This window comes from Tursiops truncatus, chromosome 11 (genome assembly GCF_011762595.2).
Source record: "Tursiops truncatus isolate mTurTru1 chromosome 11, mTurTru1.mat.Y, whole genome shotgun sequence".
Classification (NCBI taxonomy): Eukaryota; Metazoa; Chordata; class Mammalia; order Artiodactyla; family Delphinidae; genus Tursiops; species Tursiops truncatus.
This window is the reverse complement of record NC_047044.1, coordinates 85,670,662-85,696,250: the sequence shown is the minus strand read 5'-3', so window position 1 is coordinate 85,696,250 and position 25,589 is coordinate 85,670,662. Positions and strand designations below refer to the sequence as shown.

General features: G+C 36.0%; 2 protein-coding genes across 4 annotated transcripts in view; one reads left to right on the top strand and one right to left on the bottom strand.

The window, feature by feature from the left end:
- Nucleotides 1-1,129: 1,129 nt before the first annotated feature.
- PYROXD1 (pyridine nucleotide-disulphide oxidoreductase domain 1) lies at nucleotides 1,130-24,895 on the top strand. 3 transcript variants are annotated; one of them, XM_019936609.3, is made up of 13 exons: nucleotides 1,130-1,288; nucleotides 3,912-3,992; nucleotides 4,831-4,908; nucleotides 9,452-9,571; nucleotides 12,114-12,242; nucleotides 14,200-14,273; nucleotides 17,291-17,451; nucleotides 18,224-18,324; nucleotides 19,318-19,453; nucleotides 20,361-20,473; nucleotides 21,115-21,237; nucleotides 23,011-23,148; nucleotides 24,143-24,895. In XM_019936609.3, the coding sequence occupies exons 1-13, from the start codon at nucleotides 1,205-1,207 to the stop codon at nucleotides 24,389-24,391; spliced, it is 1,587 nt and encodes a 528-aa protein (XP_019792168.2). In that variant the 5' UTR covers nucleotides 1,130-1,204; the 3' UTR covers nucleotides 24,392-24,895. The 3 variants fall into 3 exon arrangements, with proteins under 3 accessions (XP_019792168.2, XP_019792175.1, XP_019792183.1); XM_019936616.2 differs by lacking the exon at nucleotides 4,831-4,908; XM_019936624.3 differs by lacking the exons at nucleotides 1,130-1,288; nucleotides 4,831-4,908 and adding an exon at nucleotides 6,156-6,277.
- RECQL (RecQ like helicase) overlaps nucleotides 24,548-25,589 on the bottom strand; it is a 33,585-nt gene continuing 32,543 nt past the window's right edge. Inside the window, exon 15 of the mRNA XM_019936594.3 lies at nucleotides 24,548-25,387. Within this exon, the coding sequence (XP_019792153.1) occupies nucleotides 25,235-25,387 (153 nt within the window). The 3' untranslated portion in view covers nucleotides 24,548-25,234. The remainder of the gene's footprint in view (nucleotides 25,388-25,589) is intronic.

The window sequence follows — 25,589 nt, the reverse complement described above, 5'->3', positions numbered from 1 at the left end:
AGATGAGGGAGATCGTGTGAAAAAAAAGAAGCAGGAGAAGTAAACAAGACTAGATCTATATGGGTTTAAAGTCCAATTTCCTCTTGCTAGAAATGCTTTGCTTGCTTGCCTGAGAGAGTAATTGGACTTAGAATCATTTATTAAAGCGCCTACTATTTAACTTAGTAAATCAAAACTCAATAATTATTAGAGCTATCAGTAAATATCTGTAATTAGATGTGTTAGGTTTTCTCGTTTATATAGGCTGGTTATTTCCAGAGTTTTAAAGAATTAAAGGGGGATTGATAACTGCCAGTTTTTGAGTGAGCCATTTAGAGAAATAGTATCTTCTTAATTTTATAATACAACCCCCAGGGGAAATATTATATGAGACAGCAAAGGTAATAGTAAATAGTAAAACAATTAAATGGTGAATACTGTAATAATACGAATATGGTAAATATAGTTTTAAAAAATTAGATTGGTAATATTTAATTCAGTCTTTACACATGCTGCTATTTACTGAAAATTGGGGAAGAACACTCTTTTATTTTGACAAAATGGCAAGTCTATATACTATGGGAACTTTTTGCTGAGGTCAAAATTGTAAATGGAAATAACTTCTTAGAAAACAATAGTAGTATTGCTTTTGTCTTGACTAATGTGTCTATGAAGAATGTGCTTCCAAAATATAAAATCTTACCTTGCTAGGTTAAGGGTAGGGAAGGATTACGTTCCTTCTACCAGGAACAGTGTAAGAGCTGAGGCTGTGTTTAATTTCCCGCAGGAACGAACAGTGAGAGCTTCATTTATTCTAAGAACGGTCTGCCCCGTGAGAACACTGGTCTGTTTTTAGACAACCTGCCAAGCCTCTTTTGACAACCCATCTACTTTACTTTGGTTTTTGTCTTATCTTTATCAAATTTTCGTGGAAAAACTACATTCAGCTGTGGCGATAGTAACGCAAAACCCCGGAATTGCCAAGCCGCCTCTGCGCTTTAGGAAACGTAGCCCCGGCCGATACGCGAAGAGACTAATTATGAGCTCCCGGGTACCCTTAGCTCGGAGAAGCGCGAAGAGACTAAGTGTGAGTTCCCGGGCACCCGTAGCTCGGATTCTCAGGGGCAGGCGCCGAAAGGGGCCTCCCCGCGCCACTCCCTCTCCCGGCCTGTAAACTTTTCCGGCTTCCGCACTGTAGTCCTAAAACCGCTGGAAGTTCGAGAGCATGGAGGCGGCGTGCTCGACCCCGACTGCGGGGAAGTTCGTGGTGGTCGGGGGTGGCATCGCGGGTGTCACCTGTGCGGAGCAGGTAAGGGGGCGCGCAGGCGGCTCCGCCTCTCCTCCATCCCGGAGGCGGTGGCGCTTGAGGCTCCTTCCCCGCCAGCCTTTCCTGGTTTTTTTCCAGGTCGCTCTTTAGCCGCTTCCTTTTACCCCTCTCACTCCTTCTTGCTCCCAGATATTAGAGACTGTGTCGTGGCCCCAGGTGATGTGCTTAGTACCTCGCAGGCTTCGCTTCCGCCTCAGGCAGGAGCGATGGCGAGCAAGTTATTAGGGGAAACGCAAAGCGGACTGAACCCGGCTCTGGTCCTAGTAATGTCAAAGCCGATGGGGAGGAGGGGGGGGGGGTTACGACTAATAAGTCCTTGGTCGGAAAATTCAGCCCCCTTTCTTAATTAGCTGATTGAATCCCGCTTCCGCACGGCTGCCCAAGTCCTTAGTGCATCGTAACTGAATGGTAAAGAAACCCTTACGTAAGTTTCCTATACTTTGGACTCCCAAGATAGAAGAGCTATCATATCTAGTAATATTTTTAAAAACAACCGGCAAGGGATTAAATGCAGTGAGGATATGCTTTTCTGATTTATAGTGAATAATCAGACCACGTATATACATGTACATGTATTCCAAAAGGGACTGCATTATTCTGTTGGTAAACAGTAAACAGATGTAATATTCTTATGACATCACTTAACTTTTAATCTTTGGATGTGTAGTTTTCATTTATTCTCTGAGTAAACACCTATAATCCAGGCACTGTACTAAGGGCTGATCAGACTAATACAAACAGAGTATGGTACCTCCTTTTTAGAGACTCACAGCCTAGTGAGTCATGTAAATAAATAAATAAGTAAAAGTAAGTGAGTAAGTCATTTCATCGATGTGTTCACTACCTTAGGGGTACCTGTGGAGTTGGTAAGGAGTGGATTAGGAAAAAAGTATCCTTTATTAAGGGAGTTGTCCTTTTGTCTTAGTACAGGCATACCTCATTTTATTGCCCTTCAATTTATTGTACTTTGAATATATTGCATTGTTTACATATTGAAGGTTTGCGGCAACTCTCTCTAGCAAGCCTTATTGGCACCATTTTTCCAACAGCATTTGTTCACTTCGTGTCTCTGTGTCCTATTTTGATAATTCTCGCAGTATTTCAAGCTCTTAAATTATTATTCTATTTGTTATGGTGATCTGTGCTCAATGATCTTTGATGTTACTATTGCAAAAAGATTAGCACTCGCTGAAGGTTCAGAGGATGGTTAGCATTTTTTAGCAGTAAAGTATTTTTTAATTAAGGCATTACATTTTTTAAGAACACTTTTTTTTTGCACACTTAATATTGGCAACTGTAGTGTGAACATAACTTTTATTTATTTATTTTTGGCTGCGTTGGGTCTTCGTTGCTGCGTGCGGGCTTTCTCTAGTTGCGGCGAGCAGGGGCCACTCTTTGTTGCAGTGCGTGGTCTTCTCATTGCAGTGGCTTGTCTTTGCTGCGGAGCATGGGCTCTAGGCACGTGGGCTCAGTAGTTGTGGCTCACAGGCTCTAGAGCGCAGACTCAGTAGTTCTGTTGTATGCGCTTAGTTGCTCCATGGCATGTGGGATCTTCCCGGACCAGGCCAACCCGTGTCCACTGCATTGGCAGGCGGATTCTTAACCACTGCACCACCAGGGAAGTCCCTAAACATAACTTTTATATGCACTTGAAAACCAAAAGTTTCATGCAACTCACTTCATCGAGATATTCATTTTATTGCAGTGGTCTGGAACCGAACCCACAATATCTCTGAGTTATGCCTATATAGAGGAATGAGTAAAAAGTTTACCAAGTAGACAAGAAAAGACAGACTTTCCAAAGGGAGGCAACAGTGTAATCTCAGGTGGAAAAGCGTGGCACCATCTGGAAGCAGCAAAGCTTAAAGCGTATGGTTTAAGCTTTGCTGCTTGGGGAAGATGACCAGAGATGAAGCCAGAAAGCGGTAGAGACCTGATCATAAAGGATTTTATAAATCGTGCTAAGAATTTAACAAAGACTTATATAAGTACTCAAATGATTTTGAGCAGTGTAGTAATATGATCAAATGAAAAATTTTGAAAGATGATTAGTTACAATGTGTTTGGAGCAGGGGAAGCTGGTTAATATGAAACTGGAAGGCTAACTTCAAGGTGATTTTAGTAGCATAATAGTGGAAACAGAAAGTGGGGAAATAAATTACAGAATATACAGAGGAAAGCAAGATGGAGAGAGTGATAATATTGTCAAATATTATAGAAGTACTTGGGAAAGGTGCTAAGCTTTTAAATGTTTTATTGAAGCTTTGCTTAATTTCATTCTACTAAAGGCAATTGAAATTATTATTTTATAATAAATAGAAGTTGGTTTAACTGTTAATTAAGAAGATAGTTTTTTCTCATCCTCTGCATGATAATTGTTGAGTTTAGTGTAAATGTATTTTTCATTTTAACAATATGAGAGGGGGACATTACTCACCACTACCCCATAAATATGACCAAGACCTTTAGAGGAAGAACAGTGAGTTTTTAGTTTCCTAAGTTAATAACATTATTAAAATTGCATTATCCCTGTCTCACCCCACCATGCCATATGTACTAATGCTTAGTTATTTATCATATTTTTCCTACTTGTTTTTTTAATAAGTTGGCAATTCACTTTCCATCAGAAGATATTCTCCTGATCACAGCTTCTCCTGTTATTAAAGCAGTTACAAATTTCAAGCAGGTAAGAACCTTTATATAACTTTCTTAGTATTACTCTTTAAAAAATACAATCACTCAAATAGCAGTTAGTGTAATTGTAGTATTTTAATTGTTTAAAATGACAAATGTTCTTTTGATACTCATTTTAAAATCATAGCACAAAGTTTAAAATTGTTCAGGTTGAATACCAAAAGCACCTGGAATGGTACTGAATTTCTAGTTTTCTCTTCTTCTCTCCCATCTTTTCTGTCCCACTCAGAATTACTTTTCAGAAAATTTATCTTTTGAGGAAAGATGTTACACACATATACATGTGTATCTTTATGCAAATATACTTGTGTATCTTTATTGTAAATGTGTGTGTATATATGTTTGTGTGTTTACGAGTCAGAAGAAAAGTGCTTTTGAGCCAAGTTTACACTTGCAGATAATTAATGTTTCAGATGTGTCATAAGCATCTCAGAACAGTTTGTAGTTTGTGAGTTTATTTTACACACTTTATAACATTATAATAGGAGTCTGAGAACGTTTGGGTCATAGTATCAAAGAAAAGTGGTCTCCAAACATTTCTGATCCGGTACCTCACCTGTTAAAAACTTTTGAGCTCGTATTTTAATATTATATTTATAAATTATATACATGTACTACAGTGCTACAATTGTGAATATTATAATGCCTATGCAAAAAATAAGTGAATAAAAAGATGAAAAACATAAATCTTTTCTTCCCACACTGCAATGAAGACTATTAACATAGTCTTTGATTCATTAGAAGTTTTCCCTTATAATACTCTGATAATAGATTGTATCTTTTTTTCCTTTCAGCCTTTTGTCTAAGATTTATTATTTATTCATGTAAAGGTTAGAGACTTGATGTTAAAGAGGAAAAGCAACCTTCTCCTTACCCATCTCCCACAAACACACCTTTCCAATTTTGAAGTATGTTTTATAAAAGTTCTTTATATATTGTCTCCCAGGGAAGAGATCAATATACAGTTAACCTACCCCATTCTCATATATAAACCCCTAAGATTTACATAAGCCCCTAAGACCAAGGTTAATTTAGTGCCATATGTTGCTCTTTATAACCTGCCTAGAGATATGTAAGATATCTTAGAACCTTTGGTACAGCCAAAAGAACTATGGGATTGGGAGAACCAGAGAACAAATTATGGCTCTTAATTTCTAAAAGAAAAAAGTATATATTCAATTACGGCTAAGAGTACATACATGATAGAGAGATGTATAGCTGAGTCTTCTAATGTCTTTACAGAAGACTTAATTTGGTGTAATGATCCCAGAGTTGTAAGACCTGAGTTTAGTTTTTGCCAATCTTTTTTTTTTTTAAGTGTTGTACAATAGAAGGAAAAGAACTTGGGTTCTAGGCCTAACTCTTATTTACTGGCTATGTAACCTTGGCAAATCTCTGTACCTGAGTTGCATCATTAGGATAATATCTTCCTTGCTTAACAAGATTGTGAGCTTAAGATGTACTAATCTATGTGAAAGTGAATTAAAATAAATATTGCAAATGTCAGTTATTCTTAGTGTTTAGAAGTCAGAAATTGCATTCTTGTTATCATTTATTGAGCATCTAGATTATTTACCAACCAGTGTGCTAGGCACCCAGGCTATAGAGATTAAAAGTATAGAACATACGTCAAAAAGTCATTAGTGGTTATCCCTGGGGTAAGGGGAAAGTGAGATTTGAAGAGCGGTAAAGAAGGATTTTAATATTTAATCTTTATTATGTATTGTTTATTTGTTTAGTGTTAAAAAGAGCACATATTCATGACTTGTGTAATTTTTAAAGGAGAAAAAGGATTAATAATAATAATAATTCACATTTATGGAGTACTTATTATGCTATACTTCTAAATGTTTTAAATATATTAATGTATTTAATTCTTAGCCCTGTGAAGTAGGTCGTTATATTATCCCCATGTTACAGGTGAGGTAAATGGGCCACAGTGAGGTTAAGTAACTTTCTGAGGTGCATAAAGTCAGGTTTTGAAACCAGGCACTTTGGCTGTAGGGCCCTCATGGTCAATTTCTCAGAATGATCACTTTCTACTGGGACAACAGATATGCAAGAAATAGTTGTCATACAATATGATCATTATCCTGATAGAGGCAAAAAAACTGAGGTAATATTCCAATACATGCATATTTATTTTTATACATAGAAAACATTGTAAAGGAGTGCCAAAGCCTGCCTTTGCGAATCAAGGAAGCCTTTACATTGGAAGTTGCATTGAAACTGAGACTTGAAAGAAGTTTTCCAGTGTTTGTAAGAGAGCGAGTGGAGGTAGGCATGTGCCAAGGTCATGAAAATGTGTAGCTATGAAACATGCCCCAACAGGGACCAGTTCACTGCTGGCGTGTGGAGTGTGAGTCTGAACCAGTAGGCAGGGGCCAGATGGTGACGGGCTTGTGTGCCATGATGCGAAATTGCACTTTATCTAAATTTAGATATGCCAAACTGCTGGAGCATTTAGAGCAAGTGAAAAGACTGGGCTGGAGACGGTAATTTAGTATTCACCATTGTCTCAGTGTCAGTTGAAGCTACAGGCCTGGCTTGCACTTTCTCAGGAAGGACACATGCCGGGAGAAGAAGATGGGCCCAGTGGTGGTGTCCTTGGAACACTAAGCGGAGGTCAGAGAGAAAGGAGAACTTAAAAATGGCCATCCTTCTTCTTAGGCTTAGATCTAAGAGGAAAACTGTGAAAGAGCAGTAACCCTAAAGCCAGGAAGGCAAAAGTTTCAACGAAGAGGAGTGGTCAGTTGTGTCAGATCCTGGGGAATGGTCAGGTAAGATGATGGCTCTAAAGTAGCTATTTCTAGTATAAATCATTGGTGACTTTGAGACAGTTTATACTGTTTTGAGAAATTAATGGGAGGAAATTCTAAAGTGACGGTTAGCATAAACTTTTCTCTCTTGAAAAATTTGGCTGCAAAGGTAGAAAAGATAGAGTGGCAGCAAAAAGAGGACATAAGGTCTAGCGTTAAGTTGAGTTTTATTCTTTTACGGTGGGAAACACTTGAGCCTGTTCACCTGTTGAGATTAAGAAACCAGTGGGTGGGCTTCCCTGGTGGCACAGTGGTTGAGAGTCCACCTGCCGATGCAGGGGACACGGGTTCGTGCCCCGGTCCGGGAGGATCCCACATGCCACGGAGCGGCTGGGCCTGTGAGCCATGGCCGCTGAGCCTGGGCGTCCAGAACCTGTGCTCCACAACGGGAGAGGCCACACAGTGAGAGGCCCACGTACCACAAAAAAAAAAAAAAGAAACCAGTGGGGAAGCCTGAAGATGAAGGAGAGCAAGGAATATATAACAAGGAAGGAGTCCTGAGAAGGTGAGAGGCGATGGGATATGGAGCGCAGAGCAATGAATTGACTCTGAAATAGTGGGAATAGGTCAGGGAAGGGTGGACACTAGCAAAGAAATGTCTAGATAGTGGGAAAGAAGTAGTCAGAGTTCTTAGTGGTCTCTTCATGCCTAGAAGTAAGGTGATTTACTGAGAATAAAGAGGATAGAGTAAGTTCAGGGAATATTAGAATGGTGAAAGTTTGAAAAAGTCACTGACGGAATGGAATATGTTACTAAGATGTTATTGCTCTTCTCACTATGTTGACATTTGCACTGATGGTATAAAAGCAGTGGTGGCTACTTACAGTGGTAGCCATTTTGTTCTTCACTGCCACACAGTTAGTGAAAAAAATAAAAGCCAGTAAAAAAACATGTTAGTTCTATTAAATCTTGACTCCCGAGTACACATCTTTTTAATATTCTGTATGATGCAATGCGATGTATGCATAAAGCTCTTCGGCATACAACGAGTACAACGTTGTCTCAAGGAAAAGCAGTTGTGCAATTGCTGAGTTGAAGATGAACTAGCTACTGTTTTCATGGAACATCAATTTTACTTGAAAGAACAGCTGACAAACTGGCTATTCATGTTTGGAAAATGAATGAAGTGAGCCTGTCACTTTAAGAAAACAACTGATGGTACTTGTTGCCATTATGACAAAACGAGAGCTTTCAAGCAAAAATTAGATTTTTGGAAAACTCATTCTTCACTGTGAGCCTTATAGTACTTAGACTTTTCTCATGAAATTGTTGATAATAATGAATGTGGTTTTTTATATTTATTGATATGAAATGTGTCAGTATTTGGAAGATCTCTGTTAACTTAATGAACCAGTATTGTCCAAACGACTGATGTGTGATGTTCCAAGATCCACTCAAAGTGCAGGATAAACTAATGGATTTCACAGTCACAGTATGAAAAGTTCTTGATATGGTTTCAAATTCTACATTTCATCTATCTTTAAGAAACCATCACTTGTTGAGTTTTAGTGTGGCATCAAGAAGAATGTACAATTATCTGAAAGGGCTGCATATCTGTGCGAGACTGAACTCTCTTCATGTGTTGATACTTCAACCAAAACAACGTTGCAGTGGTTTAAAGGTAGAAGCAGTTTGAATGCAGAAGCAGATATGCAGCTATCTTCTGTTAAGCCAGATATTAAAGAAATTTGCAAAAATGTAAAACAGGGCTGTTATTCTCACTTAATTTGTTTTGTTTTAGAAAAAAATATTTTTCATTAAAGGTATGTTATATCAGTGTAACATGTTTTTATTGTTGTTACTTTTAAGTGAATTAAGAAATACTTAAATTTCTCAGTTTTAATTGCTAATGCAGCAAATATTGCTAAGTGTAACTCAAAAAAACAAAAGCTCATCGGGGTCCTCAATCATTGGTAAGGGTGTGAAGGGGTCTTGAGACTAAAATGTTTGAGAACTGCTATAGCCATGCAGTAGCACTTCCATGCAGTGTTTAAGGCCAAATACCAGTCTGAAAGGTGTGTGGTACTTCTATAGCAGACTGGGTATAGGACTAGAGAAAGCAAGTAATTTGGTCTGTGCTTGGGCGTTTTCAGGGTAATTAATGGTTAAGGATAAGAGAGCAAGGAAGGATTTGGGGAAAATCCTTCCCCAGATCCATGGCACATCATTTGAAGTAAATGATCCACAGTGGAGTCCTAGTGGGATAGGATGGAAGGTAAGTCCAAGAGGATGCTGATGACTTTGGAGAAGAGGAAAGAAGAGTCCAAAGACTAGATCACAATAAGGTTAGCTAGTAAATGGAGAGAGAGAGCTACAAGGATAAAGAAATAGATAAGCTGTTTGATTACACTATACAGAAGTAAGTAGTGTTAGCCCTAATTTTCCAGGCCAGGAAGCTGAGGCTCAGTGACTTTCTGAGTTGCCCAAGAGTGGTAGGACTAGTATTTGAATTTAGGTCTTAAAATGCAAGAGTCTGGCCCTCTTTTCACTGTATATAGTGCAGTTGGCAGACTTTCTTGTTTTATGAATATGAAATAAATAGTGTATAAAAAGAAATGAAAGTTTTTTTTTTTAATTCTTGAAAGGAAAAAAATTTTTAAGTATACATTTTTATTTCTTTTATCTAATACAGGTTTCTAAAGTGTTGGAAGAATTTGATGTTGAAGAACAACCAAGTACCATGTTAGGAAATCGCTTTCCCAACATTAAGATTATAGAATCTGGAGTAAAGCAACTGAACAGCAAAGAACATGTAAGAGGGGTTTTTTCTTAATGACATTTGCCATTGTTAAATCTTGGTGAGGTTTTGCCTGCCTTCCTTTGACCCCCACCTGTTCCACCACCTCCCAAGTCTCTAGCTTATAAATTTCAGTGACATTGATTTCTATTAGTATTACAAAAACTTACACTTTTTGTGAGTTTATTGGGTCATATAATTAGCTTAGCCTGGCATTTTAGGTTTTACATTTTAAATTAGCATTAACATTTATATAGTGTTCACTGTGTTTTGGGCACTGTGTTAATAAGTACTGGGATACAGTAGCAGTGATAGCAGGAACCTACTCCCGGTAGCTCTCAGTGTCATAGGGAGTACAGCCATGCGTACGTTTAATGTATGCCCATAGAAGAAAACAGTTGTTGAAATATTATCAAAGCTCTGATGGTAGGTATTCAGAAAGACTCCCAGATTGAGTAATATTTGAGCTATGTTTTAAAGATGGGTGAATTGAGTTCTCCAGGTGGAAAAGGACATTCCAGGAAGAAGAGATTACGTTATGGGTTCAGAGACCCAGAGAAAGGAAAGGGGCATGTGGAAGAGTGAGACTGTCAAAGGGGTTGGGGTGTGGATAAGTAAAGGAGATTGGCCGACTAGCCCAGAGAAATAAGTAAATAAGATTGTGAAGAGCTTTTTATGTCATGTTAATATTGAGTTTATTTTATAATCAGTGGAAAAAATAGTAAAGAGATTCTAAGTGGAGCCAGGAGTGCTAAAATACTCTTTTAGGAAGATGGATCTGACAGCAGTGTCAAGGATGAACTGGGATAGAGCAGGTGGCCAGTAGCCAACAACCAAATTAGAAGGTGCTTGTAATAGTCCAAAATGATATAAGGCCCAAACGAAGACAGTCTCAGGAAAGGCAGTACCTCAGTCTCAGATGTCAGGAAGTCTCAGTGTCACATGATTAACAGTACCTTCAGATGAGCTTTAGGCAAGATAGGAAGTAGGGTTTGTAGTTGTTTCTCTAAAGCAGCTAACATTTGAGTTTTCCCTTAGGGAGAAAGCATACATGTCACATTTGAAACAAATAACTTGACAGGAAAAAAAAAAGTAAGAAAAAGTACTGAGTTTTATGAGAAAAATATTGCAAATCTGAATCCAAACACCGCAGTTATTTCCTAATACTTGTAGTGGTAGTACTTGTTCCATGAAACACCCATGTCAGTGAATCTGCTCACTGAGGTAGGCTCAAAAGTATACTAATGAATTGTGAGGGAACTTATATATTAGGGCATTTGAGTGAATCAGAGTGCCACACGTTTCATTTGAAAAGTGTCCTACATAACATACATGTCTGCATTCTGTCATCCATCCTTTGTATTCTTTAGTGAATTAGAAACGATGTGTTTTACCTTCGTCTCTACTTCCAAAAATTTAACAGTAGCCAATGAAAAGTTTTTGTGTTTCTTTTATAGTAGCTAAATGCAAATAATTTTTTAAATTTGGTCAGTGCCTATAACTAACTTCTATTAGTTAAAATTCTAACCAAATTATCTAAAGGAAGACTTGTGTAACATTTCTGTATGATTATACTGTGTTGGTTTATTGGTTTTATGTATTTGTTATGTAGCTGAAGAGTTAGAATGGGTAACAAATATTTCAGTGGGTATGTAAATGCTATTTGGCAAGTTTTATAAATCAGACACATGGCACAAGGTTAACCTTCGAAACCATTCCAGCAAAGTCTGACGTCTCTCATAGTAGCACATGCTTATGTATACCTGCTTTCTAAATGCTTCTACTTTTGTGTAGATATTCATTCAATATTAAGGAACAAAAACAATGGATCTCTGATATGTATTTTTAGATTCATCTAAATTCATTAATTCAAAATTAATATAAATTTACTTTAAAGCCAGTACATGCTAGGATTTAAGGTTAACATGTTTTTCACTTATATGAAAACATAATCCCCAAACAGCATGAAGTTTGCTGGTAAAGTGATTATTTGTACTTAAGAATATAAATACTGTTTTTTAGCACTTCTGATTTTTCAGATTAAGAAGATGTATTGTGACCTCTTCTACCATTCACTACTCCCCTGTACCCATAACAGACATTAAGGTCTGATATGATTAGAATCACTAGATCTTCTTATAGTATCTTCTCATTGAGAGCAGAATGTTCATCAAGGAAATGTTCATCAGAATGCTCAATTTGAAATTTTCTAAATTTCTAATCTAAGGTCAACATACCTTTCCAAACATGAGATTCCCTTGGTTTTATCCAAAATTTTGTGGGTACCTTTTTTTCCCATGGGAGAAGGACTAATTTTCATCAGATTTTTTAAATGGTTCATGCTTCTAAAGTGATTAGGAATCACTGGATTAGAGAATGCATTCTCATGCTTAGTTAGCTTTGTCATTGCTGTAACAAAGTATTGAGGGCCACCAGAGAGCCACCAAGAGGCAACCTTCATATATTTTTTGCTTTTGTCTTATTGAATGTTTAAAGTGCAGTTGTACCTGTGTATAAATGTTCCCCCTCTCCTCTTTGTTGCTCTATGGTTTTACAGTGCATTTTAACTGAAGATGGCAATCAGCATATTTATAAGAAGCTCTGTTTGTGTGCTGGAGCTAAACCAAAGTTGATATGTGAAGGAAATCCTTATGTGTTAGGAATCCGTGATACAGACAGTGCTCAGGTAACATTTTGACATTGGGTCATGGGGAAGAAACATGAAGGTTTCTTAGACTTTTTCTACATTTGAATCAAAGTGTTCCACTTATAATGTCAATTCCTAAACTGTAGCAGCAGAAGAAAGGTTTCATGACTCATAAACCAGAACGTAGTTATAATGTTTTATTACTGCCAATTTGAGTTTAGTTTTAGTGGATAATTTATCTTGTTTTTTAATTCATGTTCTTTCCATTATGTGATATCCCAGAAGTAATGTCTATGCTGAAGGTTACAACTTACATTGCATACACATTCATTATTTTACTCTGATCGGGAGTATGTGATTTGCATCCTAAATGACGTAATGATCTTTTTCTCAAAAGATAAAGCATGTCCAAAATTTACTTCTCAGCAAAGAAATTAGTTAGTATTCAGAAGATCTTTGTCATACAGAATCATGACAGAATCCTAGAACTGAAAAAGACACTTGTTTGTTGTTCTGCTCAAGAACAGTGATAAACTATCCCAGTAAGGTGAAATTCTATCTTCAGAACCTTGTACAACTTCTTTTGGTAATTTATTTCAGGGTTCATTGACCCTTACTGCCAAAAACCTTCTTGTTTTCTAGTCACAATACTATTGTCTTACCTCAAGCTCATTGTTGTTGTTCTGTCCCATGAAGTGGTAATTGTACATTTACATAGTAAGATTTTATAGTCTTGAAAACTGGTAGTATTTTCTTCTTAAATAATTAGGAATTTAGACAATATTAGAAGAACTGGATTATGTTCTTGTAAACATTTTAAGTTCATATTATCAAAGATTGAATTCATAACTGTGTTACAGCGAGGCCCTCTACACATATGAATTCACTGAATCCTCATGATAATCCTGTGTGACAGTCATTACTCCCACTCTACAGAGGCAGCTGAGATGGAGAGACTAAGAAATTTAGCTATACTAAAGTAGTTATTATCAGAAGTATAATCTAAACTCAGGACATTCATCTCCCTGTCCACTGCTCTTTACAGGTCTTTAATTACCTACTGTGTTCAGTGAAGGACAAAGTAGAATTAACTTCAGGTTTTTTCTTGTAAAATTTAAAGAAGTCAATTCAGTGGTTATGTATTGTACATTACAATAAGTTTTGGGGTCCATTAATAGAAATGGTGACCTGACATAGTAGGAGGTGGAATTTAGCTATTCAAATGTCATCTTGAAGCAATGGGACTATTCTCTACTTTAGAAAGTACCATAAGAATGACTCCTGGTATTTTTTTTTCTCTCCAAGTTCATTGTGATCTTTTTTGGGGGGAGGGAGGGAGGGATGGGAGGTGGAGGCATCAATTTGCTGTCTTATAACGTAATAACATTTTAAAATAAATATTAGACATTTTGTGCTTCCTACTCCCAACAGCTTTATCTCTATCATCTTAATACTTATAGAGACCTTGAGATATACTCACCTCTTATTTCCATTTATAGTTGGGGAACCTGAGGTGCAGAGAGGTTAAGCAGTTTGCCCAAGGTCACCTGGTTAGTAACTGCTAGAGCCAGGGACTCTAGATCTGTGCCCTTAACCACTGTGCTGCTGTGCTTCTCGTTCCTGCAAGTTCCAAGTGCTGAGTAACTGCAAGGAAAGTGTCAATTGAGGGACTAGAAGGAAAGGAAGAATCCTGTTTCCAGGGTCTAGATCAATGTCATGTTGGTAATTGATTTGGTCAAGTAGTTGGGAATGTGGTAAACTAAAGACAGGCTCTTGCTGCAATTCTGAATGTAGTGACATAAAAGGCAAGGAAAGTCAGGAAGAGGCCTTGCTATAAAGGCAGTTTGGGGTGAAACATGGAGGGAGCATTTATTATATTAATTGGGATGGTGTATCCTGGCAGAGTGGGAAAGTGAGGTTTATTATCAGTGAAGCCTGTTGCTTCAGGCATTACCCACTATTACAAAACACTCTTTTCATTTTCTTTTTGATACAGGAATTTCAGAAACAGCTTACAAAAGCTAAGAGAATAATGATCATAGGAAATGGTGGTATTGCACTTGAATTAGTGTAAGTACCTGTATTTGAATATTATGTAAGAATTGCTCTGTGATTCATGTGATTAATTGACAGACTAGAAGACATCTTGTTATCCTAAAATCAAAGATAAATATAATTGTTTTTCATACATTTTCAAGGGGGAAAATCCACTTTATTTTTTTAGCTTTCATGGAATTCATAGTTGCAAAATTGACCTTATAAAACATAGGAATTTCGGGAATGCTTTAGGTCTCAAAGGGTCTGACACTGATGACTGTCTAGATTTGACCCATACATGTGTTCTTATAAGCACGTACTGTACTGAAAAACAATTGAAAACGTGTACACCTTTAGAGGTTTCTGGTGATAGTCCCCGCGACTTTTTATTGCTTATACCCATCCTGCTTCACTCATGTATGGTACCTGTCTGGCCGATGAAACGCAAAGTGTTTGTGAGTTCTGTTTCAGGGTATGTGGTACTCCTAGCTCTTGGTTTTTGGAAGTTGGGGATTGTGAACACCTTAATGTGAAATACTGTCATCTTAAGATGATACTTCAAGTTTGGAAAACATTGAGGACCTGCTGTGGTCTACAGAGCATTGATTCACTTTCTTTGTGATTTTATCTTTCAGCAGATGGCTGACATGGAATAGTCTAGATATTTTTCAGGCCAGAAAGTTGGGTCTGACTACAAAGAGGACAAATTTATATCAAAATAAGCAATCTGCCAAAGCCCTGTCTTTTCTCACTTTCATTCATTCCAACTCTGAGACTAGGTTTTTGCCCCTCCTTTTTAGAGGATGATGAATCCCAGTGGAAACCTGTAAGAGTTGTTGGATTGCCTGAGTACTAGGTGTGGCAGTCATTGTTTTAATAATGAAGTTTGAGGCATTGTATGGAAAAATGCAGAGAAAAAACTAGGGAGTCAAGACCAAACTGGGCCAAGAGGAGGGAGGCATAGATTTATTGTAAGAGGGGCTTCAAATCCTTATGTACACATGACAGATTTTCTCCATCAGTTATCACCAAAAGTATAACTTAATACTATTATTATTATTATTACTATTATTCACATTGAAAAGCTTTCTCATTCAAAAATGTTCAGAGTTTCACAACATTTAATCCTATTCCTCACTTTCTTTAGGTCGGAGATTAAAGACCACATACTTGGATATAAAACACATAATTTTATATTCAGTAAACTCTGGTAGTTTAAGAAAGCTCCCATATAGTGTTATTCTCTCGGTTTAGGTTTACTGAATGATTAGGACTTTGTCTTCTCTTGATGAAAAATGACATATCCAGACTCTTTCTGCTTTTTAATAGCCCCCGTGTCCCACTGAGGCTAATGTTGATTTCTTCAGTATACTTTTATTTCAGTTATTATCTCTTCTTTCCAAATGTAGGTTAATCCTTTCTTTTTCAAACATAGTGTTTCATAATTTCACAAAATTTAATACTTCTGTTTTTTAAAAGTGGTTTTAAAAATGAAAGCAGTATTTCCCCTATGGGTGATGATACCTTCATGCTTACGCATCTTTCTGAGGACAAGTTCATAGGGTAAGAGGATTAGAGGGTGTCTCGTGAGGTACGGCACACCCAGGAGTCACTTGTGGTGACTACTTAGAGTAAATATGGCTCGCTGGTCTAGCATCAGTGTTTTAAGCTATTCTGTTTTGTGTTATGTTGCTGTACTACTTTAAAATACAAAAAAAATGGTAATTACAGAAATTTCTAGTTTATAAAAATTAAGGAAATCATTTCGTGGTAACTGTGTGCCTATATGTAAATTGACATAAAATTTATCACCAAATGTGTGTGTATTCTGCTTTCTGCTCATCAGCAATGCTGTATGACCTGAGCAGTGTTAAGATAAAATGTTCTCCAGATAATCTGACATTTAGTAACTATAAATACTCTTTGCTGGCATAGGAGAGGAGGAAAAATAAAGGCCCATTGGAGAAAGCAAGGAACTCCTTTACCATATGCCAGAAAGCATGAACATCAGGTGATCTGAAGTCAGATGTACTAAACCTTCTTTCTTTTATCACCTGCTTATTGATCAGCCTCAAAAAGTCATATAACCTAACTTACATCAGTCTGAGATATAAAGATGGTAGTACTTTTTACCATAAATCAATGTTAAAAATTAATAACACTAATACACTCTTATTACCATTGTAATTTCAAATAAAATCCTAGTGTAGTTAGGATGACCATATATACTGTGTGTCCAGGATTGTCCCAATTCATTTGTACCAAAACAAGTAGTAATAGATAAATTATAATGAACTTCAGGGACCTTGTGGAATGAATATTAAGAAAATTACATTCTCCGTGTCCAAACCTAGAGATAAAACTGCAGGTGCTCAGGAGCTCTGGCTACCTCCTGAACGGTAATGGAAGGTGGCTTCCTTGGCCATTCCTTTCTTCCTCTAAGATCCTTCATTTTTCTGTGAACTGGATCTTTCTTTGGCTAGATGGCTTGGAAATTTCTGAGGTGAAGGGAATTCACTGCAGGGTAATTATTCTGTTATAACAAAGTTAAGATTTTAGTTTCTATCTCTCATTTGCTCCTTTTTCTGTGTCCTTCCATAATGTGCTTTGAATACATAAAATATTTGTTAGCAAAGAAGTCAACTGTTCTCAATATTGTAGCTATATAACATCTATAACATCTATCCGTTCATTACTGATTACTCTATAACTAGGTAATAAGCAAGGCACTGCTCACTCCTGGGAACCCTGGCAGACATTCATATAACTATCCTGTAGAAATTGAACACTTTGAAGTGATGTTCATTGTAATGAAATTTTACCTGATATTCAGTACATATATTTGTCACATTTTTTCAGTAAACTGGTTACATTTCTTGTATTATTTATTCTACTTAGCACGTATTATCCTGAAAAAGTGTTACATTCCTCTTTATAATCATTCTTTCTCAGTTTGCCTTAAAATAGTTTATTTACATTTGCCTTAAGAGATAACTGTTACTTGTAGATACAAAGAGTTTTTCTTCCAACTAACTTTCATATTCCTTTAGGTATGAAATTGAAGGCTGTGAAGTAATTTGGGCCATTAAAGATAAAGCTATTGGGAATACTTTCTTCGATGCAGGAGCAGCTGAATTCTTGACTTCAAAGCTCATTGCTGAAAAACCAGAGGCTAAAATTGCACAAAAAAGAACAAGATATACAACTGAAGGTAAATATAGCATCTAGCTCATTCATTCACGGATGAAACTTTATTTTTTTAACCATATAGAAAAAGGCTATAAGAAAATTTAGCAAAAATATTTTATTTGGGGATAGGAATATAGATATTTATTTCTATTTCCTTATGTGATATTTAAGATTTTATTTATATATATGTATAAAATATTTATAAGATAAATATATTTATATATGTGTATATATGTGTATGATGTATTTTATATGAAAAATATGTATAACTAAAACTGGCAATTTAAAGTAAATTAAGTAAACCAGCCCATCTGCATCTTTGCGGACAGATGCTCCAGTTGGACAAAACCTAAGGTAATTTTATTAAAAACGCAGTGAGTTTAAAAACAAATGCAGTTTTTTTTAGTTTAAAAGAGCTTTTTTATTTTTTAAAACTTTTGGCTTATAAAATTGAGCAAGAATTTTGTAAGTTTTGGGGGTACTAAAAATTGACAAAATTTTCAAAATTTGATGTCTAATTTTCTTACCTTTCATATTAACCAGTGTATATAACATCCATAAAACACTTCTGAGTGTTTATACACAACTCGATTGAAAGATTACCCATTTTATAGCTCTACATCACAAAATATTAAAATTATGATTAAAATGATTAATATAGATAAGTTTAGTCCTGCTGTATGAATGTATGTGTGAAAATTATTACATTGCCTAAAAACTTCTGAACAAAAACGTAATTCTCTGCCTGGCAGTTTTTATATCATTTGGATTTTGAATTGAGTTTATCCCTTCAGGAAGGAAAAAGGAAGCACAAACCAAAGCTAATGCTGGTAATACAGGCAGTGCCTTGGGACCTGATTGGCATGAAGGGTTGGATCTTAAAGGAACAAAAGAGGTATGTTTTCATATACTGTTTAAACGTATCTAAATGCAATTTTAAATTCTTGAACTGTTTGTTAAAGACTGGTTATAAGCCTATAGTCAAAGAATTGCTAGGTCACTTTCCTTAAAATCCATGGTTCTAGGAAAGGGCTTCAGTGCCACTTGGCCCCATTGAACTCTCCAGAGACAGAGATCTCCATACAGAGACGTTAGTGAATACACCTGTCCTATTTTAAATTAATCTTTTCTCAAAGGTCACTTTAGATGTAGTATAATATTTTAAAGGTTATTAGATAGATTCTAAATAAAATACACATTTAATATCCTAATTGCATAAGCAGATGACTTGCTTTTACTCATTTTATTTACTAGATATTTTAGTTTTTTAATAGCTGTTAAAAGGCTATGATATTTAAATATTGCAAGAAACATGCAGTCCTTATTACTGTGTATGATACGTTTTCAGCCTTCAGTAGGTTGGAAGGGGGCTGGCTTCACAGTGTATCTAATTTTTGTGATGGAAATTACACAAAGTAATTTATTCCTGCACCTTCAGGTCCTAAGATTAATGGTATTCTTAACCTGGGAACTTCAGTTTAGTTCAGTGAACATTTATTGAGTATCTCCTACCTAACTGGCATTTTACTAAGATTCTGGAATATAATATCTGGGATATATCAACTTTTTTTTTTAGTCTGTAACAGTTGTAATTTAAAAGAAATATACGTGTAATTATCAGGGAAGCTCATAGTAAAAAGTATGCCCTTGGTGCTACCTGCCAATTCAACTACTAGATCTCTTTAAGTACTGACTGAGTTTCTGCTTATTTCTTTCCAACAGAAACTGAGAGCCATGCTTGTGGGCATTCAGTGTGTTTTCTTCTATACTACAAGAATTATTTTTTCTGTATGTTTTTATAAGTGTATTATAAATTTTTCTTCATTGTCAGTAACCCAGATCATTCTTTCTAGAAGTATTATAGTGACCAGTACTTCTTTTATTTTAGTTTTCTCATAAAATTCACATTGAAACTATGTGTGAAGTAAAGAAAATCTATCTTCAGGAAGAATTTAGAATTTCTAAGAAAAAGTCCTTGACTTTTCCACGAGACCATCATAATCAGTTAGTTATAGCTGACAAAGGTAAGTGATGAAATAAGAAAAAAATAAACACTTATTTTAAAAGAAGACAACTTAATATTGCTTTATTATATTTAGAAAACAGCTTCATATTTCCATATAAAACTTAAATGTGAAAAGTAAAAATAAAACCATAATTTAATAACATAAATCATTTTGTTTTCACTACCTACTCTTTACATTTTCTAATAAATTGTAGAAAGCGTAACATCTTACGTAGGGCTCATTATGTTTTGACCATCATAACGCGATGAGTTAATCAGAATATCTTGTGAATCAAGACAAAACATAAAAACTAAAAAAAATTTGATACTCGCAAAGGTGAAGTGACACCCTCAAAATCAAACAGAATGAGATCTATAAATTTGAAACTAAGGCACAGATCTCTTAAAATTCCTATTCTACACTCCTGTGAGAATTACTCAGAAATACACTCACCCAAACCTACTGTATGGGATATCCCACTCCTCTGAATTCTTTGAATTTTTTCATAGGAAAAGAGAGTGTTAGAGTTTGAATGTGAATAATAAGGGAAAACATTGAAAAGTGAGTAACCTAGTTAGACTAAACTCTCAATGGAGTATAATCTATTAATAAAGATTTTTAAAGGAATAATTTATAAAGTATTATCAATTTAAATTTACTTTGTTAGAATTTCTATGTCTAAATTTGAAGGAAAAAATGTTTAGAATGCCTGCCATAGTTTTGCGATTATACCCAAAATAAGAAGATGGCACTGATGACATTAAAAATTGTTTTAGCAGATGTACCTATAAATATTAAGAGGTGTTGTTTTAAAGTCATCTCCTGCCTTTTTCTTTCTTTCTTTCTTTCTTCTAGTCATTGTATTCACATAATGTTATAGACGGTGGTGATTACACTTGAGAATAATTTTTTTTTTTATTTTAAGAGATATGGCCTGTATATGTGGAATTGACCAATGAAAAGATATATGGCTGCGATTTCATTGTCAGTGCTACAGGAGTTACACCAAATACAGAACCTTTTCTCTGTGGCAACAATGTAAGGTGAAAAATTTTGTCCCACTGTGAACACTTTTAAAGTATTGTTTATGAATATCTCTAATTCTCAAGCATGAATAATTGTTCATTGTTTTGGCACAGAACTGTAATTTAAGATGACTGAAAACAGTTTAGTTTATATTCATGTCTTGATTTGCAATATTTTTTTTTACTGCTTCAAGTCCTTAAGCAGTTAAAATTCCAGCCTAAGTGTCATTATTAAGGGGACATAATGCACAATTTATCTAAACGTTGGTTAAGAAACTGATACCTCCTATGAATTCTTAAAAGTGATTCTTTTAGAGAAGCCAGCTTGTATTTTTTGCTTTTTAGCATCTGAAGTTTACAAAAACTAAGGAATATTTTTGTAACTATGGGTGGGGTCATCATATGGTTATTGGCAATTTTTGATGTTCTAAGAATTTTAAGAATTTGAAGTTCTAAGAATTTCATGGGTTCGTCTTAGTAGGAATTTGAGTGCCTGGAAATTCAGCTTAGTTGTCTAAACTTGGCAGTTTAGCCAACTTTTCTCATTAAAGATCAGCATATCAATGTGTAGAATTTGACTTGCTCTTTTACTTTGGAATGAAAAAGTCACGCTTCTTTTTCTTACCTCATATGCTTATGAGGAACATTGTTTAGTTTGATGTAGCAAAAGACGGTGGCCTGAAGGTGGATGATCACATGCACACGTCCCTTCCTGACATCTATGCTGCAGGTGACATCTGCACGGCCTCCTGGCAGCCCAGCCCAGTCTGGCAGCAGGTAAGCTGGCATAGGTGGTCACAGGTTTTTATCATAGATTCCATCTGAAAATAAAGGAACTGCTACCTGCATATCCAGCTTTCTGGTTTTCCAACTTTTCTACTTTAAGTGGGAAGCTATCATAGAGTTTTTTTGTCACAAAAACAACAAACAAAAAGAACACTAGAATTTTTCCCTTTTGGTAAGTGATTATATAGTGATGGAATAGACTGGGATGTCTTTTAATTTAAAAAGAATTATGATTGTTACTTTGTTTTTCATGCTCAGATGCTTATCAGCGGTGTCCAGTGGAACTTTCTGTGATGACAGAAATACTCTATATTTCGGCAGTGTCCAGTCAGGTAGCCACTAGCGATGTGTGTACTAAGCATTTGAAATGTGGCTAATGTGACTGAGGAACTGAATTTTAATTTTACTTTTAATTAAATAGTCATATGGCTAGTGACTATGATTTGGGACAGCACAGCTTTGGATGAAAAAGTAGCAAACTGAGATTATAAACCGTACATTCTGTTTCTGATGACCTTATTCCTGTGGGAATTATTACTGAAAGACTGTTCCCATAGTAAGCAGAATTCCTCAGCCTAACAACCCCTTCTAACTGGATCTAGACCTCTTCCTGCCCCGACAGTGTTGCCTGCCTTGTAATGGTGGAGCAGAAGTGCTGGAGGAAGATACTCAGCGGCCAGAGGTGGGGTTGTTTTAGTAGGAGTAGAGACAGAGGTAGATGTTAACAGATGAAAGAACCAGTCAACGCTTATCTTGGTGAAAGACCAGCTCCACAGGTAGGCATGTTTATTCAGATTAACTGTGGAGTGTGAAGTAACTGTGGAGTGTGAAGTAGTGGGAGAACCAGATGTATTCTAAGCAGCAGCTTTGTTATTTAGTATGTTTTAACATACATCAGAGATAGCATCAACAAGACAGTGATTTCAGCCATAATTCTAAAATGCTTCAAACTAGCTTGTTTTTTAGTTTTCTCTACAATGACATCCAGTGTTGTTTTTACGGCATATCTGTCCCAAACTCAATTCGGAATTGGAGTTCATGGGATTTTTTTTTTTTTTTTTTTAACATCTCAGCCCTCTAAGGGTTGAATCTAGGGAATATGTATATTATTATATCCTTCATGTGCCTCATACTCTGATACAGGAAGGTCCAAAAATAAACAGGGGTTTCTTACTTTGAGTGAATCTAATAAAACTTCATCTCTTAATTTGCAGAAGCAGTAAGTACACTAATTCATTTGTTTTATATAGTCTGAGACACAAACTAAAGGGACTCAGAGGCTAGAATACATTAGGTAACAGTGCAGCAGTGTAATATCGCAGGCCACTTCTGTTGGCCGTTCTCTAGTTGTTACTGTGCTCAGTTTACTCTGCTCCCTTACCGTAAGCTGCCTCTTACTTCATCAGACCCAACCTTGTTTAGAGAGGAGACTGAATTTTTTTAAAAAAAACTATCACTTCTACGAGAAATGCTTAAAGCTCATATCCATGAGTATGGTTATTATTTTTTGCATACAAAAAGACATTCGTTACCACACATGAGGTATAAGAATGACCAACACCAGAATCAGTTGGTTAGTGTGGACTGCTGATTGCTTCTGTGGCAAAGATGATTCAATCAATTACCTAACTAGCAAGATCTAACTGTTCTCAAGGACTGTCAAGCATTGAACCCCTTTAAGGAATTTTACTAGGTTAAGGTGATAACATTTTTCAAATGATGATAATAAAAAGTTAAATTGCATAACCTTTTTTTTTATTTCAGATGAGGCTGTGGACCCAGGCTAGACAGATGGGATGGTATGCAGCAAAGTGCATGGCCGCAGCTAGTGCAGGCGAGTCTACTGACATGGATTTCAGCTTTGAACTTTTCGCTCATGTAACAAAATTTTTTAACTACAAGGTAAGATAGATAAGCAGATTAGTGCCTTTTCTGCTCGTTAGTTTTTTGTGTTTTTTTTTTTGCGGTACGCGGCCCTCTCACTGTTGCGGCCTCTCCCATTGCGGAGCACAGGCTCAGCGGCCATGGCTCACAGGCCTAGCCGCTCTGCGGCATGTGGGATCCTCCCGGACCGGGGCACGAACCCGTGTCCCCTGCATCGGCAGGCGGACTCTCAGCCACTGCACCACCAGGGAAGCCCCTGCTTGTTAGTTTTGTAACTAATTATGATCATCTGATTTTCTCACATGAATAAACTTATATGGCTTTAATCACTTTACAAAAAATGACAAATTTCCTCATTTCTTGCAAATTTATACCTGGTTATTATTGCTGGGCTTAATCACTAATCATCTGATAATCATTACCTACCTTCTCACTATATTATTTTATAGTTCTGGGGGTTGGGGGGGAAATCTCCTCCAGATTTGTTCCCTGTTGGTGCATTTCTGAGTTTTAGTTGCAATTCACTCCTCCTTTTTGAAGAGAACTAACAGCTGTTCATACTCAAGAATGAGCAGGTACTTCCCCCTACATATTATCTTATTTAATCCTCTTTACATCACTCTGAGGCAGGATTTTTCCTCCTAATTTACCGATAAGGAGAAACACGTACAAATATATACATACGGTTCAGGGAGACTAAACAATTTGCCCATGAAAGATCAAATTCAGCTTCTTACTAAATCTTTAAATTGTGACTCACGGCTAATGTAGTCTACCTCCTACATATTTGTATATTCGCTAGGTATTTTTAATGTTCATACAGGTTGTATGGTAGTGTCATCTGTAGAGTAAATGCATGCCATGCAAGTGTTTTCTTTGGGCTCCTCCGAATGGCACTTTTAGCTGTAAATTTTCGTGACTAGATTTGCCATTCTAGGAAAACACAAATAACTGCATATTATGTTTCTTTTTCATAGTCATTAAAATAACTGTTTTGTCTTTCTCTATATAGGTTGTATTGCTGGGAAAATACAATGCACAGGGCTTAGGTTTAGACCATGAATTAATACTGAGGTGTACCAAAGGACAAGAGTACATCAAAGCCGTCCTGCAGAATGGGCGAATGATGGGAGCGGTCTTAATTGGTGAAACTGATTTAGAAGAAACATTTGAAAACTTAATTTTAAACCAGATGAATCTTTCAGCATATGGAGAAGATCTACTAGATCCAAATATTGATATAGAAGATTATTTTGACTAAAAAGGGCATTTCAAGAGCTACATCGAGTTCCAAATAAGACAAAAAAGTCACATGCCAATAAAGTAAATTGACTGCACTGATTTAAAGATGACCATCTGAAGTTAAAAATACAGAAATACGAAGATTTTAAAAATAAATAAAATTCTAAAGATGAAATCAGTTCAAATCATTTATTTATAGATATATTTTTTTCCTAACACAGAACTGACCACTTAAGTCTTAAGTATTCATTTCTGTGTTTTTAAACTTAGACACATGCATTTGTGATTTAGATTTGGAGCAAATTTAACTACGTTGTTATCTACTTAGTCAACAGTGTGGTCTGGTTAATATACCAGAGCCATTCTCTGTGAAATGTCAAAGTAGGGCTGTGGTTTCAAGCAGCTTATAGTTTTATTTTACTTAAATAGAGGCGTAGCATACTTGCTAATATTATTTGTATGGATACCTTATTCCTTTTTTATTTAGTAAAATATTCAGTATAATAACATTGTTATCAAAAGACAGTTGTGTCAAAAGAAAAAATACAACTAGTTATGGCAAGGCATAAAGAGCTTAAGATAGTTATATGAACTTATTAAGTATTTTACATTTAAAGGGTTTTACATTAAAATGATTTATTTTTCCCTTGTTTCGTACTGTAAATTTATACAGTTCATGATCTCAAAATTTCAAAAGGTCTCAAATTCTCAAGTCTTCAATACTTAAATAAATTCTGAAAATATAGCTCCATATGAATAAAATATTAATGAAATTGTCTTAAAATTAAACTTTTGATTAACTACAAAACTAATGGTGTATACATGCATAAACTTTTTCTTAGAAGATTTAGAAGCACTCAACTCATGCATTATCAATTTTTCTTTTCTTAGCCCCTGTAATCTTACAATCAGGTTGCTGAAGCATGTTCTCCGACTTCTTCTGGAAGTTACTTGGAGATTTTTCTCCCCTCTTTTTATCAGCTCCTTCGGAATGACAACTTTGAGGTGATTCAGCCTACAAAACAACAGCAAGACAAACACTGGTTAAAAATTCAGCTATTCCATTTTCTCGGGAGATTAATAATCTCAATAGTCCTTCTGTATCACCTCTTTAATTAAGTGTCCAGTGGTCTTGTTTTTTATCTTCCAATTTCTTCTAGTATGCGCCCCATCTTAAATAGAAGGGGCTGTGCTGTCAAGACCGTAAAGAACACCTG